At 47.2% G+C, this 16,182-nt stretch overlaps 1 protein-coding gene across 1 annotated transcript; it reads left to right on the top strand.

Annotated features, from left to right (window-relative positions):
- The first annotated feature begins 10,260 nt into the window (after positions 1-10,260).
- On the top strand, positions 10,261-15,451 carry LOC132586086 (phospholipase A2 inhibitor and Ly6/PLAUR domain-containing protein-like). Its single transcript, XM_060258032.1, has 3 exons — positions 10,261-10,394; positions 12,261-12,401; positions 15,092-15,451. The coding sequence occupies exons 1-3, from the start codon at positions 10,310-10,312 to the stop codon at positions 15,238-15,240; spliced, it is 375 nt and encodes a 124-aa protein (XP_060114015.1). The 5' UTR covers positions 10,261-10,309; the 3' UTR covers positions 15,241-15,451.
- The last annotated feature ends 731 nt before the right edge of the window (positions 15,452-16,182 follow it).

The following is a 16,182-nucleotide window of genomic DNA, read 5'->3' as shown; positions in this document are numbered from 1 at the left end:
AAAAGCAGCACACCCATTGGAAATAATTTCTTTTGTGCGTCTTATTATAATGGGGGTTCACTCCCATCAGTTTGTAATGGATCTGCTTGAACCAAAAAAGAAACATGTCCAAGACTAGACAAACTAACTTCTAATTATTATTTCCTTTCCCTACGGAAAATTGATCAAATGCAAAATAAGGTTTCTTCGTTCTGGTTTTGTCCAGGATACATGTGGGCTGCATATGTGAGCACTGGTTATTCATATGTTCAAGTGTTCTGTATTCAAGAAGAATGGTGGATGCAGGGGGCGTTTTTGAGCAGGAACACACAGGAATGCAGTTCCGGCAGGCTTGGTGTCAGGGGTGTGTGGCCTAATATGCAAATGAGTTCCTGCTGGACTTTTCCTACAAAAATGCCGTGTGAAACAATGGTGATGTCAGAGGGTCTGGCCTAATAAGCAAATGAGTTTCTGCTGGGCTTTTTCTACAGAAAATACCGTATGAAGCAATGGTGATGTCAGGGGGTGTGGCCTAATATGTAAATAAGTTTCTGCTGAGCTATTTCTACAGAAAATACCCTGTGTGAAACAATGGTGATGTCAGAGGGTGTGGCCTAATAAGCAAATGAGTTCCTGCTGGGCTTTTTCTACAGAAAATGCCCTGGTGGATTGGCAAGACACAGGGACTGCAAATGGTTGTTAGAATAACTATTAAGCCTGAAATCCACTTTAAAAAATGACATGAAATCGGCAACTTGTATCAATCAAGCATCCTGAGATTGTCTCTGCTTCCTGGCTCCTTCTCTCCCTAAAGCTGTTCTAGAAGAGAGTGAATGAACTGTGATGTTGGAGGGGGGAGGGAGGAAAGAGGCAGGAAGCACTGGGGGAGATGGGGGAGGGGAAGCAAGTTATAAGAACATAAGAGAAGCCATGTTGGATCAGGCCAATGGCCCATCCAGTCCAACACTCTGTGGCACACAGCAGCAAAAAAAAAAAAAGTGCCATCAGGAGGCCCACCAGTGGGACCCGGACACTAGAAGCCCTCCCACTATGCCTCCTCCCCCAAGCACCAAGAATACAGAGCATCACTGCCCAGACAGAGAGTTCCAACAATATGCTGTGGCTAATAGCCACTGATGGACCTCTGCTCCAGATGTTCATCCAATCCTCTCTTGAAACTGTCTATGCTTGTAGCTGCCTCCACCTCCTGTGGCAGTGAATTCCACGTGTTAATCACCTTTTGGGTGAAGAAGGACTTCCTTTTATCAGTTCTAACTCGACTGCTCAGCAATTTCATTGAATGCCCACGAGTTCTTGTATTGTGAGAACGGGAGAAAAGTACTTCTTTCTCTACCTTCTCTATCCCATGCATAATCTTGTAAACCTCTACCATGTCACCCCGCATGGTGCGGTTGCAGCAGCAGCCCTGGAAAGGAAACAGAAGGAGGTTGATTGAGGGCTGGATTTGAGCCCTGTGAAGGTCAGATTTGTCCCACGGGCCTCATGTTTGACACCTCTGCTCTTGGGATTTGATTCTCTTGAATTTCCCTTTTAGCTTCCTTATACTATTTCCCTCAGTTTTGTAAGGTTCCCTCTAGCAAGTTTGGTGTAGTGGTTAAGTGCGCGGACTCTTATCTGGGAGAACTGGGTTTGATTCCCCACTCCTCCACTTGCAGCTGCTGGAATGGCCTTGGGTCAGCCATGGCTCTCACAGAGTTGTCCTTGAAAGGGCAGCTGCTGTAAGAGCTCTCTCAGCCCCATCTACTTCACAAGGTGTCTGTTGTGGGGAGGGGAAGGAGATTGTAAGCTGCTCTGAGACTCCTTTGGGTAGCAATGGGCGGGGTATAAATCCAATCTGTTCTCTTATTCTTATTCTTCTATTGGAATCAAATGTTATAGAATCATAGATTTGGAGGGGATCCCCAGAGTAATCTAGTACAACCGCCTGCACAATGCAGGAACTTCACAAATATCTCCCCCCAAATTCACAAGATCAACATTGCTGTCAGATGGCCATCTAGCCTCTGTTTAAAAGCCCCCAAGAAAGGAGAGCCCATCACCTTCCAAGGAAGCCTGTTCCACTGAGGAAGCACTCTAATGATCAGGAAATTCTTCCTAATGTTGAGCCAGAAACTCTTCAGATTTAATTTCAACCAATTTGTTCTGGGGCAACAGAAAACAATTTTGTACCATCCTTTACATGCCAGCTCTTCAAGAACTTGATGGTGATCATATCACATCTCAGTTGCCTCCTCTCCAGGCTAAACATATCCAGCTCCTTCAGCCTTTCTTCATAGGACTTGGTCTCCAGCCCCCTCACCATTTTCGTCACCCTCCTCTGGACTTGTTCCAGCTCATCTATATCCATCTTAAAATGTGGTGTCCAAAACTGATCACAATACTCCAGGTGAGGTCTTACCAGAGCAGAGTAAAGTGAAACCATCACTTCACGTGATCTGGACACTATACTTCTGTTGATACAGCCCAAAATTGCATTTGCCTTTTTAGCCACCGCATCACACTGTTGACTCATGTTCAGCGTATGGTCCACTAAGTCCCCTAGATCCTTTTCACACATATTACTGCTAAGACAAGTCTTCCCCATCCTATAACCACGCATTGGATTTTTCCTACCTAAATGCAGAACTTGACATTTATCCCTGTTAAAATTCATTTTATTGATTTTAGCTCAGTTTTCTAGTTTTGGACTTTCCTGAATGCCATACTTCATAGCATTGTTTGTACTTTCAATTTGTGAATTTCACTGCTTTGCTATTGGATTATAACTCTGTACTATTTTGCATGCTTAACCACTGCCCGCCAGCTATATGTAACACTGCTCATCGTACACCATTCCTTCATCTGATGAAGCAGCGGTCCCAAACCTTTTTGACACCAGGAACTGGTGGGGGCAGGAGGGGAGCGATGGTTTTGGAATGATACAATTGTGCACTATTTTGGTGTTGTGGTTAAGTGTGCGGACTCTTATCTGGGAGAACCGGGTTTGATGCCCCTCTCCTCCACTTGCAGCTGCTGAAATAGCCTTGGGTTAGCCATAGCTCTCGCAGAGCTGTCCTTGAAAGGGTAGCTGCTGTAAGAGCTCTCTCAGTCCTACCTACCTCAGAGGGTGTGTTGTGGGGGAGGAAGGTAAAGGAGATTGTGAGCCGCTCTGAGATTTGGAGTGGAGGGCAGGATATAAATCCAATGTCGTCTTATTATTATTTTTACTACTACATTGTCATATATAATTAAATAATTATACAGCTCACAGCCCGGTTGATAACAGGCCACGGACCGGTACTGGTCCACGGCTTGGGGGTTGGGGGCCCCTATGATGAAGTACGCAGGCATATGAAAGCTTACATTCTGAATAGAACTTGGTTGGTCTTAAAGGTGCTACTGGACTCCAACTTCCCAATAGGTGTAACCAGGGCTCCTTTTGTAGTAGGAACTCCTTTGCATATTAGGCCACACACCCCTGATGTAGCCAATCCTCCAAGAGCTTACAGGGCTCTTCGTACAGGGCCTACTGTAAGCTCCAGGAGGATTGGCTACATCAGGGGGTGTGGCCTAATACGCAAAGGAATTCTTGCTACAAAAAAAAGCCCTGGGTGTAACAAACTCTGCATCTCTCACCAGGCCCTGACCTGCTCAGAACCAAGTCCACTATCACCTCTGATTGGCTCTGTGCCCAGCAGTTCCAGTGCACAGTCATTTCTACAGCATGACTCAAGCATATATGACTCAAGCACATATTTACCCAAGATGATGTGAGGGCAGACCGTTAAAGTTTCTCAGTACAATAAAATAAAGAAAATAAAGTATAATAAAAATCAAATATCCAGTGGCCAATTAGAAGCCTAGAATGGCAAAAGCCCCAGCTTGCTCTACCTACTTTCTAAAAAAACACCTGGTAGACAAGGAAGGTGTTAGTAGGGACCCGTGTTTTAGATGGTTCAGGAAAGAGACCTGAGTAGGTTATCTATCTTTCTGCATCAAGAGCCAGTTAGGTGTAGTGGTGACGTGTGCGGACTCTTATCTGGGAGAACCGGGTTTGATTCCCCACTCCGCCACTTGCACCTGCTGGCATGGCCTTGGGTCAGCCATAGCTATTGTAGGAGTTGTCCTTGAAAGCGCAGCTGCTGTGAGAGGCCTCTCAGCCCCACCCACCTCACAGAGTGTCTGCTGTGGGGGGAGAAGATAAAGGAGATTGTAAGCCGCTCTGAGTCTCTGTTTCAGAGAGAATGGCGGGGTATGAATCTGCAGTCTTCTTCTCCTTCGCCCACCCCAGCTGAGATGCAGGCCACAGACCTGTCGGGGTTTACATCGAACCTAGATAATTACAGAATGAAAAAAAAGGGAACTTTATTGCTGGACAATAAACTTTTTTTTTTATTGCAGCCCTCCATTGCCTATCAAACCACAAACCGAAACCAGAAAGCAGACCAAAGGTTCTGAGGCTCAGAACAGTCACGATATCAATGCAGAGCAGAAATGCTGAGTTGATTTGAATGGGGTTCAAAACAAGGCTCAGGCCTCATTTTGGGCAGGAGCTCTAGAAACTCTGCATTTTACTGTGCTCTTTCTTTTTTACCCCTTCCCCACCCCCCAATAACACTTGCTTCTGGGCTCCCTTGTGCAAACCCCTCTGAGAATTTTGCTGAACTCTAAAATTTGACAAACTTTCTAATATTTTCCCCCCACAAAAAAGGGAGGGGGGGAAATAACCAAAACATATAAAGTAGACGGATGGAAATCTTCCTCATGCCACTGTGGCCACATAGGAGAAAGTAATTTAAAAAGTATGAGTGGACTAAGGTTTTCTTATGACAACTATAATTCAAGAAGCATTTTAAGGTAGATGCTGAGCTGCTATAATTTAGTACACCTTCCAGCGATGATGGGGGTGTGTGGCATATGCAAATGAGTGATGCTATGAGCTCCGGCACCTCTTTTTCTATTAAATGATCCCTGACTAGGCTACTGTCTTCTGGTTGCCTCCTGAGAAGTTCCTCTCTTCTCCTGAGGAATTCCCTCTTTCATTAACAAAACCACTACTTACCAACACTGCTTCCATGCCCAAAGAACCTACTTCAATGGAGATGCCGGGGATTGAACCTGGGACCTTCTGCTTACCAGGCAGATGCTCTACCACTGAGCCACTGTCCCTCCCTGTCACATGCAGGGGTAAAATTTGAGCAGGAGCTCCTTTGCATATGAGGCCACACACCCCTGATGTAGCCAATCCTCCAAGAGCTTACAAGGCTCTTTTTTGTAAGCTCTTGGAGGATTGGCTACATCAGCGGTGTGTGGCCTAATATGCAAAGGAGCTCCTGCTAGAATTCCACCCCTGGTCACATGGATGTCTGAACACATGGCTTCTGAATATTCCTAACTCCCTTTGACTCCTGTGGAATTAGAACTCTCAGAAAGCCCTTTTTAAGCAGCCTTGGGCACATAAAGCTACCCCAACCTGTATTAGATCATTGGTCTACCACGCCCTGCACTCTCTCTCCATGGTTGGGAGCAAAGCTCTTCACAGCCCAGCTACCAGAGGTCCTTCAATCAGGGGCGTCAAACCTATGGCCAGAACAGTCCTGCCTGGGGCTTTAATCCAGCCCGTGGCTCTCTTCTCCCCTTTCCCCCTTTCCCTGCCTGTCCTCACCCTTCCCAGCTCAAGCTCAATCTGCTGCTAAGTGCAGGGAGCAGAGGGCAGGGGTGCCAATCTTCCCAGCTTGCCTTTGTCAGCTTCTCCTATGGCCAGAATCTTTTCGGGGATCCACTGAAATACATTGTGGCACAAAAAAAGTTGCAAAGAAAATGCAGAATGGATTTCCCATTCCCAGAATAACGTATCTGAGCCCAAATACCTTAACGGAAAACCCATTACACATTTTCTTTGCAACTTTTTTTTTTGTACTGCAATGTATTTCTATGAAGTACATGTCTGCACAGTGCTACTGTTCCTATTAGGGTTGCCAGCTGTTAGGAAGGGCTTTTTTTTTGTAGAAAAAGCCCAGCAGGAACTTATTTGCATATTAGACCACATGTAGGGTTGCTAATCCCCAGGTGGGGGCAGGGGATCCTCTGGTTTGGAGGTGCTCCCCCCGCTTCAGGGTCATCAGAAAGCAGGGGGAGGGGAGGGAAATGTCTGCTGGGAACTCTGTTATTCCCTATGGAGATTTATTCCCATAGAAAATCATGGAGAATTGATTCACAGGTATCTGGGGCTCTGGGGGGGGGCTGTTTTTTGGGGTAGAGGCACCAAATTTTCAGTATGGCATCTAGTGCCTCTCCCCAAAATACCCCCCAAGTTTCAAAAAGATTGGACCAGGGGGTCCAATTCTATGAGCCCCAAAAGAAGGTGCCCTTATCCTTCATTATTACCTATGGAAGGAAGGCATTGAAAAGGTGTGCCGTCCCTTTAAATGTGATGGCCAGAACTCCCTTTGGAGTTCAATTATGCTTGTCACAGCCTTGATCTTGGCTCCACCCCTAATGTCTCCTGGCTCCACCCCCAAAGTCTCCTGGCCCCACCCCCACAGTCCCCAGATGTTTCTTGAATTGGACTTGGCAACCCGAACCACATGCCATGACATCACCATTGTTTCACACAGGGCTTTTTTTGTAGAAAAAGTCCAGCAGGAACTCATTTGCAAATTAAGCCACACCTCCTGACATTACCATTGTTTCACACTGGGTTTTTTTGTAGATAAAGACCAGCTGGAACTCATTTGAATATTAGGCCACACCCTGGATATCACCATTGTTTCACATTGCTTTTTTGTTGAAAAAGCCCAGCAGGTACTCGTTTACCTATTAGGCCACACCCCATGATAACACCATTGTTTCACACAGAGCTTTTTTGCAGATATAGCCCAGCTGGAACTCATTTGAATATTAGGTCACACCCTGGCTATCACCATTGCTTCACACTGCTTTTTTTGTTGAAAAAGCCCAACAGGAACTCATTTACATATTAGACCACACCCTATGACACCAAGCCAGCCAGAACTGTGTTCCTGCTTAGCTTCTGAGATCCGATGACATCAGGCTGATATCACACACACACACACACACAATTTTTCAGTAGTTGTCAATTCAATTTCTAACCTTCACAAATCGATCTTTCGCCAACTGATCTGCAGAAATATTCAAAATACCCTGCTTCTAGCAGATCAAGCAAAAAAGATCAGTCTTCTTATGCCCTTTCTCCTGGCTGGACCTTCTGGCCTGAGTCCCAGAGGCCTGAGCAAACATGTCCGCTTCCTGTTCTTTGTCGTCATGGTCAACAACCTTGGGACAGATGTCAGTTCCACTCCATGACTGAACTCCCCGAAGTCAGAAGGAGATCTTTCACACACCCTATCCTTCTGGCCTCCCCCACCTTCCTGCTTCTTCCCAGTCCAGAAGCTATAAATCCCTCTGAACTTAAAACTGGACGTATCTCTGGTAGCTCCCCCACCTCAGTTTTGCTCTCCCTCTCTTCCATGTCCCCTGACACCATGCGGGTACCTCTGATCCTCTGCTTCTTCTGCATACTGCTTACAACTGGTAAGTTCACAGAGTTTGCTTTATTGTCTGGTCATATAATTGAAGGGGCCCAGTGGCAACCATGTTCACATCTAACCAAGAATGTCATTTCCTGACACTAGAGAAGATAGCCATCCTTGTTTCTTAGCTGCCTTCACACTCCTTAAAAAGAGTGTGGCAAACTGAGCATGCTCTAGAGTGGGGAGTCCTCAGTATGCTGCCTGGGGGCATTGTGGTGCCTACAAACGCCATTCCTGGTGCCCACCTTTTGTTTTTACAAATTGGGTGGGGGCACATGAAGCTTTTGTCCAGCAAGGCTTCTGACTGACCACTGAAGATTTGATTGGTTGTGGAGGGGTTTTTTTAATAGCTTCTACCACAGCACAAGGATTTTCATTGTGTGACAGAATGTAAGCTGGGTCAGCCATTTTGTGGTTGGCTCCACCTCATGTGGTAGCCATTTTGTGGCTATGCTACCAGCCTACCTCAGTATGTCAGAATTTTGAAGGTGCCTGCAGGCTCAAAAAGGCTGGCGACTCCTGCCTTAGATGGCTTCCAGAACTCTCATGATATGACTTCCTCTCACGAGACTTCAGTCACCATTTGAACTGTCTTGGAAACAGGCCACCAGGATCCATGTCTGAGGGCTTTTTGCCCCTCTGTTTGTTTACAAGCTTACAAATCCCAGCCCTTCTGTGTACTTCCACAAAGTTAGAGGTGTAGGTGAGCCTGGAAAACCCCCACAGAGGACCAACAGGGAACAAGGAAAACCCAAAACACATGTGACATGGTGTCCTTTACAGTGAATCAATCATATTGCTACCAATAGGTAAGAACCTCCACATTTTTTAAAGAAAGAGAGACAGGACATGAACTGACTCTAACTCTTGATTATTCTTTTGTTTCTCCATTCCAGGAGTTTGCCTGCAATGTGAATACTGCCAAAGTAACACTGACTCCTGCCACGGTGTCCCGCATGTGTGTGCGCCACATGAAAAAGCCTGTATCACCCTTACAGTGGAGATCAGAAAAGGTGAGTGGTTTGGGCATTTCTGAGGAAGGGGCTTGAATCACAGAGGCTTCAGGCAGTAAAGGGTATCTGCCTGTCTGTCAATCAGACAGGGTTACCAGATCCCCCAGCCACCAGAAGGGGATGAGGGGTAGGATTGCCAGTTCAGGTTGGGAAACTCATGAAGATTTGGGAAGGGAGTCCGGAGAGGACAGAGACCTCAGTGGGTACAATGTCACATAATCTATCCTCCAAAGCATTTATTTTCTCCAAGGGAACTGTAGTCTGGAGATGAGCTGTAATTCTGGCAGATTATCTATCTATCTATCATCTGTCTGTCTGTCTGTCTGTCTGTCTGTCTGTCTGTCTGTCTGTCTGTCTGTCTGTCTGTCTGTCTGTCTGTCTGTCTGTCTATCTATCTATCTATCTATCTATCTATCTATCTATCTATCTATCTATCTATCTATCTATCTATCTATCTATCTATCTATCTATCATCTGTCATCTTAGGGTTACTGCATTTTGTAAAGCAAAAAAGAGGACATATGTCCTGACTGACTACTTCAAACAAGTGATCGCTATGACAAATCTCATTTTAAATAACACCACTATTTAAGCTAGGAATATTCCAGAATGAACTCAGAAGTCAGGTGCTCTAGCTCTGATGCTCTAGAATATCCTCCATAGTGTTGTGGGCGAATCATAGAGCATCACCCCAGTGCAGTGGCATCACTTCTGGTTTGCATGAGAAGTGACATCACAGTGTTGGCACGACACCGATTTTCTCCCCCAATTTTTCTGTCACTGCTCCACTTTGCAGTGATGGGAGTGTCAGGACTGTAGATTGGGAAGGCTGTAGTTCAATACTTAGCCTGCAGAAGGTCAAACCCTGGTATTCACCTGGTCAAAGAATCTCATTTAGCAGTTACTGGGAAAGATGCTTGGTTAGCTACCGCTACTGATGGATAGAAATGGGCACAAACTGCATTTTTGTGGTTTGGTTCATGGTTCATGACTGACTCATGAACTGATAGGCTGGTTCACGAACCAAACTGATTTGGATTGGTTGGTGAGCCATTTAAAGTTTAAACCCCTGTTTTCTGCTCTCTGCAAAAAGTGGTGGGGAGCAGAAAGCAGGGGTTTAAGTGACTCAAGAGCCATTTAAACCACTGCTTTCTGCTCCCCCACGAAAAACCATTGCCAGCAGAAAGCAGGGGGTGATATGGCTCCCAGTCATTTCACCTCCTGGCTTTTGCTCTCAGCCAAAAGCTGTGGCAAGCTGAACGCTGGGGGTGAGATGGTTCAGAGCTATTTAACCCCCTTGCTTTCTGCTCACAGGAGCAGAAAGCAGAGGTTTAAGTGGCTCCAACTCATTTCAACCAAACAGCTGAGTGGCAGGCAGCTTATCTCTTTTTCACAAAGCACAGAAACCACAGGTTTAAATGGCTCAGACCCATTTAAACCCCACTTTTCTGCTCTTCATGAACCACCACCAGCTGCATCAAAGTTCATGGAAATTTATGGTGGCTCTTCAGTTTGCAGACATCACTTTGCGAACCACAAGCCTCCAAAAATTTGTGATGAACTTTAGTTTGTCAGATGGTTTGTGCCCTCCCTACTGCTGGACCAATAGTCTGATTCAATGAAAGGCAGCCTTGATATTTATGCTACCCAGAGGAGAGTCCCTTTTCTTTCTGCTGTTCCTTTAATGCTTTTTCCCCAGGGTTGGAGGTGATCCTGTCCACCTTTAAAGGCTGCACTAGACAAAGCTACTGCACTCCCTCCCCCATGAGCATCCGAGTGCCTTCCTTCCATAAACGGAGAGTCAACAAGTGTTGCCAGAAAGACCTTTGCAACTCGGGAGCGGTGGAATGTAAGTAGGGGAAGTCCCATGCCTCACTGGCAGGGCATTTGCTTGGCATGCAGGAAGTCCCAGATTCAGTCCCCAACATCTCCAGTTAAAAGGGTCAGGCAGGAGGTGATGTGAAACATGTCTGCCTGAGACTCTAGAGCAGGGGTGTCAGACTCATTTTGTTATGAGGGCCGAATCTGACATAAATGAGGGCCAGGGCATGTGTGTTCCTAGTTAAGATTAGGTAGGAGAGATATAAACTTTATAAAGGACACAGACAAACACAGTTAAATATTTTAAAAAAACCCACCTTAAAACATGCTTAAAAGACGAGCATTAAAGCTTGTTGGTCTTAAGAGTATTTTCTTTGTATTTCTCTCATGGGATCCAGGGAACTGGGCAAAGGAAGCTCTGGCTCTTTCCCTCTCTCCCCAGGGGATGAGATGGGGTAGGAGCCTTAGCCAATAGAAGGAAGAGAGACTTGGCTCAGTAGCTCTGCTGTGCAATTGAGGGACCCTAGCAAAGCAAGATCTGCCTCTCCCCTTCCTCCCCAAGGGAGGAGCCTCAGCCAATGGAGAAAATAGAGGCTTTGCTCTGTAGCTCCTGTGCATCCTTGCAAGGCAAGCTGTTATGCAGAAGGAAGCTCAGAGGCCTGATTGGAGCCCTCCGGTGGCCTGATTCGGCCCCCAGGCCACATGTTTGACACCTCTGCTCTAGAGAGCTGTTGCTAGTCAGAGTAGGTGGTACTGACTATGATAGATCAGTGGTCTGATTCCGTATAGAGCAGCTTCACAAGTTTATTTTTAGGGAGGGGTTGCGGCTCAGTGGTAGAGCCTCTGTTTGGCATGCAGAAGGTTCCAGGTTCAATCCCCGACATCGCCAATTAAGATCAGGTAGGAGGTGGTATGAAAGACCTGAACTTGAGACCCCTGGAGAGCTGCTGCTGGTTTGAGTAGACAACACTGACAGTGGCGGACCAGTGGTCTGTTTCAGAGTAATGCAGCTCCATGCATTCATATGTGTCCAAGTGCCTCCTCCCACTTTTTTCTAGCCCCTCCCCCAGCTCATGCTCTAATTATGCATCCACACATCATTGACTATTGCTCTGTTCTTGCACTGTAACGACCATGGTCTCCTCTGCACAAGAAAGTCAGGTTGTGAATGATGGCTATTGAGCAAAAATAGTGCAATAGTTAGTGGTACGGGATTGCAGCTGGTGGGCTGTTTGCTTTACCCACTGGCGAGCCCTGGGGGAGACTGCATTGGCACAGTGAACTGGGATTCAAGCTTTTCACAATTACAACGAACAATGGTGATTTTGGGGAATTGTGGCCCTCAGCCATGGACAGTCCATGAACCATAATTCTCTGTGTGGATGAGCCCCCGGGGATGACTGATATACATTGCCTGAAGCCATAATTGTCTCCTCCCTTAAATCACCTATAGTAACGTCCAAAGAAAATGTAACAGTTTCTCATTGGTTAAATGTCTGTGGAATTTTGCAAGGAATAATAAAATAATAATAAAAGTGCCCTTCAGTTCAGGACAGGACTAATGTTAGTGATTCTGGGGGAAAGTCCAGAGTGGGCCCCCAGAATCACTGTAACCCCCTATCTACCCTCCTCTGGGGCCCCTATCCTGTGCACGGTAGGTGAGTCACCACTGCCCCTTGAAGCAAGCTACATAGAGTCCAGATGGAGATGGCCAAGTGGTGATAGGATCCTATCTGACGCCAACTTTCTGACTCAATCAGTTCCCCAAATGCGAGGGCCAGGTAATTACCCCTGTTGCCCATTAGCTAAGATGGCCCCTGGCTTGGAATCAAAAAAGCTCTGAGAAGGGCTGGGGAGGGTGAAGGAACTTCTTGGTCTCTGTGCTTCTTCCCAGTCCCGCCCCTGCGGCTCAACCTGAATGGAATGCAGTGCCCTGGATGCTTGTCATCGGATCCGAAATGCCCGCCCACCGAGATAATCAACTGCCGAGGCTGGGAGGTCTTCTGTGTCTTCTACGAAGTGTGGGTTGATGAGGGTGAGTTCTGTGGAGCGTGTTGACACTGTAGAGGAGGAAACGGGCAGGCGTGGCTGTGAAAAGCTGGCCCAAAACATGGCTGAAGTGCTAATCAAGTCCGCCCCCTCCCCCCAAAAGCCCAGTTTACATCACATGGAATCCTTGTTCCAACTTCACTTCTTTAGATATTTACGCAAATTCCATTGTGCTTTTCTTCCCAATGGGAACCTAAAGCAGCTTACAGCATTGTTCTCCCCGCCTGTATTTGTCTTCATGACAATCCTGTGAGGTAGGTGAGGCTGAGAGAGGAAGAGGGGGCGTAGGGTTGCCAAGTCCAATTCAAGAAATATCCGGGGACTTTGGGGGTGGAGCCAGGAGACTTTGGGGGTGGAGCCAGGAGACACTGGGGGTGGAGCCAGGAGACATTGAGGGTGGAGCTGGGAGACACTGGGGGTGGAGCCAGGAGACTTTGGGGGTGGAGCCAGGAGACACTGGGGGTGGAGCCAGGAGCAAGGGTGTGACAAGCACAATTGAACTCTAAGGGAGTTCTGGCCATCACATTTAAAGGGTCCGCACACCTTTCTAAATGCCTTCCTTCCGTAGGAAATAATGAAGGATAGGGGCACCTTCTTTTGGGGCTCATAGAATTGGTCCCCCTGGTCCAATCTTTTTGAAACTTGGGAGGTATTTTGGGGAGAGGCACAAGATGCTATACCGAAAATATGGTGCCTCTACCCCAAAAAACAGCCTCCCAGAGCCCCAGATACCTGAGGATCAAATCTCCATTATTTACTATGGAAATAAGTCTCCATAGGGAATAATGGAATTCCCAGTAGACATTTTCCTTCCCTCCCCCTGCTCTCTAATGACCTTGAAGCAGGGGGGGAGGGCCTCCAAAGCGGGGGATCCCCTGCTGCCACCTGGGGATTGGCAAACCTAAGGGAGCAGGAGAGGAAGAGAGAGAGAAAGAGAGAGTGATTTCACACACACTAGATCAAGGCAGGCCAATCTTGCCTAATGTAAGAGCCATACAGAATAAACATCAAATGTTTGAGAGCTGCAAGAAGGAAGGAGGGAGGGAGGGAGGAAAGAAGGAAGGAAAATGGAGAAGGGAGGAGAGGTGGAAAGAAAGCAACTTCAACTTAAAACGCATTCTCCAAACCACTTCTGGCTCTTGAGTCCCCCCTGCATAATATTTACTTCTTTCTTACTGCAAAGCTCAAACAGACCTAATCTTAAAATGAATTGCAGGCTTGTGCTGCCTCAGTTTGCCTTAGGGCCATGTGGGGAAGGGAGAGAGAGCCAGTTTGGTGTAGTGGTTAAGAGCAGCAGGAATCTAATCTGAAGAACCGGGTTTGATTCCCCACTCCTCCGCATGCAACCAGCTGGGTCAGCCACACTTCTCTCAAAGCTGCTCTCTCAAGAGCAGTTCTCTCAGAGCTCTCTCAGCCTGACCTACCTCACTGGGTGTCTGTTGTGGGGAGGAGAAGGGAAGGCGATTGTAAACCACTCTAAGACTCCTCTGGGTAGTGAAGGGTGGAGTATGAAACCAACTCCTCCTCCTCTTCTTATTCTCAGGGCTTTTTTTGTAGCAGCAATCATTTGCATATTAGGCCACACCCCCTGATGTAGCCAATCCTCCTGAAGGTAACAGGGCTCTTCTTACAGGGCCTACTGTAAGCTCTTGGAGGATTGGCTACATCAGGGGGTGTGGCCTAATATGCAAAGGAGTTCCTGCTACAAAAGAGCCCTGCTTGTTCTCCTCCTCCTCCTACACCCTTTAGTCTTCCTTTGCAGTGCAACAATCCTAAACAGAGATTCACACTTCCAAGTGTATGGACTTAGAAGGAAATCCTTCTATTTTTATTTATCTTCTGTATTTATACTCCTTCTTTTCCCCCAGTGAGAACACAAAGCATTTTACATAATTCTCCTTTCCTCCTAGGGTTGCCAATCCCCAGGTGGGGGCAGGGGATCCCCCAGTTTGGAGGCCCTCCCCCCACTTCAGGGTCATCAGAAAGTAGGGGGGGAGGGAACTGTCTGCTGGGCACTCCATTATTCCCTATGGAGACTGATTCCCTTAGGGTACAATGTTGAATTGATCTGCGAGTATATGGGGCTATGGGGGAGGGCTGTTTTTTGAAGCAGAGGCACCAAATTTCCAGCATATCATCTGGTGCCTCTCCCCAAAACACCGTCCAAGTTTCAAAAAAAGTGAACCAGGGGATCCAATTCTGTGAGCCCCCCCAAAAGGTGCCCCTATCCTTCATTATTTCCAGTGGTGGGAAAGCATTTAAAAGGTGTGCGATCCCTTTAAATGTGATGGCCAGAACTCCCTTTGGAGTTCAGTTATGCTGGTCATAACTTTGCTCCTGGCCCCACCCCAACGTCTCCTGGCTCCACCCCCAAAAATCTCCAGATATTTTTTGAATTGGACTTGGTAACCCTATCGCCTCCATTTTCTCCCCCAGTCCCTGTGAGGTGGGTTAGGCAGAGTATGTGCTTGACCCAAGGTCACCCAGCAAGCTTCCACAGCAGGGATTTGAACCTGGGTCTCTCCAGTACTCTAATCATCAGGTTCCCTGTTTTTTCAAGGCTGCATGAGCTTGCAGTTTGCAAAGCCGAGCCTTGCCACAGAATCCCCCAGCTGGGCTCTCTCTGATTCACTGGGCTAGCAAACAGCGCCTGACCTTCCCCTCCGATTCCTGCAGGTGGCAGCGTCTCCACTTTTTCAAAGAGAGGCTGTGGAAATAAGGAATCCTGCATGCACGAGCCAAACATCATAGGCGTGCCTGGACTATTTGTGGAAACGATCAGGAAGACAGAATGCACTCACGCTCCCATGCTGCGCTTCAAGTAGCTAGTCCCTCCGGAGGAAAACCGTTGAAGCTGCGACTCTGGCAAGAACCAAACCTCTGCTGAAGTGTCTCTCAGCTTTCCAGCTTCTGCGTCCAAAAGTGTCTTCCTGGGGAGGCGATCCTCATAGCCTCGTTGGGTGGGACAGGCAGCTCCGTTTCCTTTGTTACCCAATCGAAGTGAATAAAATCCTGCCCCAAATCATGCTTCTTGAAGGCTTCGCCCGGCTCTGTGCTTAGGTTTCAGGGGGTATTCTTCACAAGATCTGTCTTGATTTTATTTTGTATAATTCAGGGCTTTTTTTGTAGCAGGAACTCCTTTGCGTATTAGGCCACACACCCCTGATTGCAACCAATGCTCCGAGACCTTACAGGGCTGTTAGTATAAGGCCTACTGTAAGCTCCAGGAGGACTGGCTACGTCAGGGGTGTGTGGCCTCATATGCAAAGGACAAAAGAAAGCCCTGTTTTGGGTGATTTGTAGTCCACTTTTCTCACTGAGACTCGAGGTGGATTATGTAATGTCAGTTGAAGAAGAAGAAATTTGATTTATATCCCACCCTCCACTCTGAAGAGTCTCAGAGCAGCTCACAATCTCCTTTACCTTCCTCCCCCCCCCCAACAACAAACACCCTGTGAGGTAGATGAAGATATTGGATTTATATCCCGCCCTCCACTCCAAAGAGTCTCAGAGCGGCTCACAATCTCCTTTAACTTCCCCCCCTCCCACAACAGACACACTGCGAGGTAGATGAAGATATTAGATTTATACCCCGCCCTCCACTCCGAAGAGTCTCAGAGCGGCTCACAATCTCCTTTACCTTCCCCCGCTACAACAGACACCCTGTGAGGTAGATGAAGATATTGGATTTATATCCCGCCCTCCACTCTGAAGAGTCTCAGAGCGGCTCACAATCTCCTTTACCTTCCTCCCCCCCCCCCCCCCCA

Source organism: Heteronotia binoei, chromosome 17 (genome assembly GCF_032191835.1).
Source record: "Heteronotia binoei isolate CCM8104 ecotype False Entrance Well chromosome 17, APGP_CSIRO_Hbin_v1, whole genome shotgun sequence".
NCBI classification, from domain to species: domain Eukaryota; kingdom Metazoa; phylum Chordata; class Lepidosauria; order Squamata; family Gekkonidae; genus Heteronotia; species Heteronotia binoei.
The sequence above is the reverse complement of the archived record's forward strand: the minus strand, read 5'-3'. Positions and strand labels throughout refer to the sequence as shown.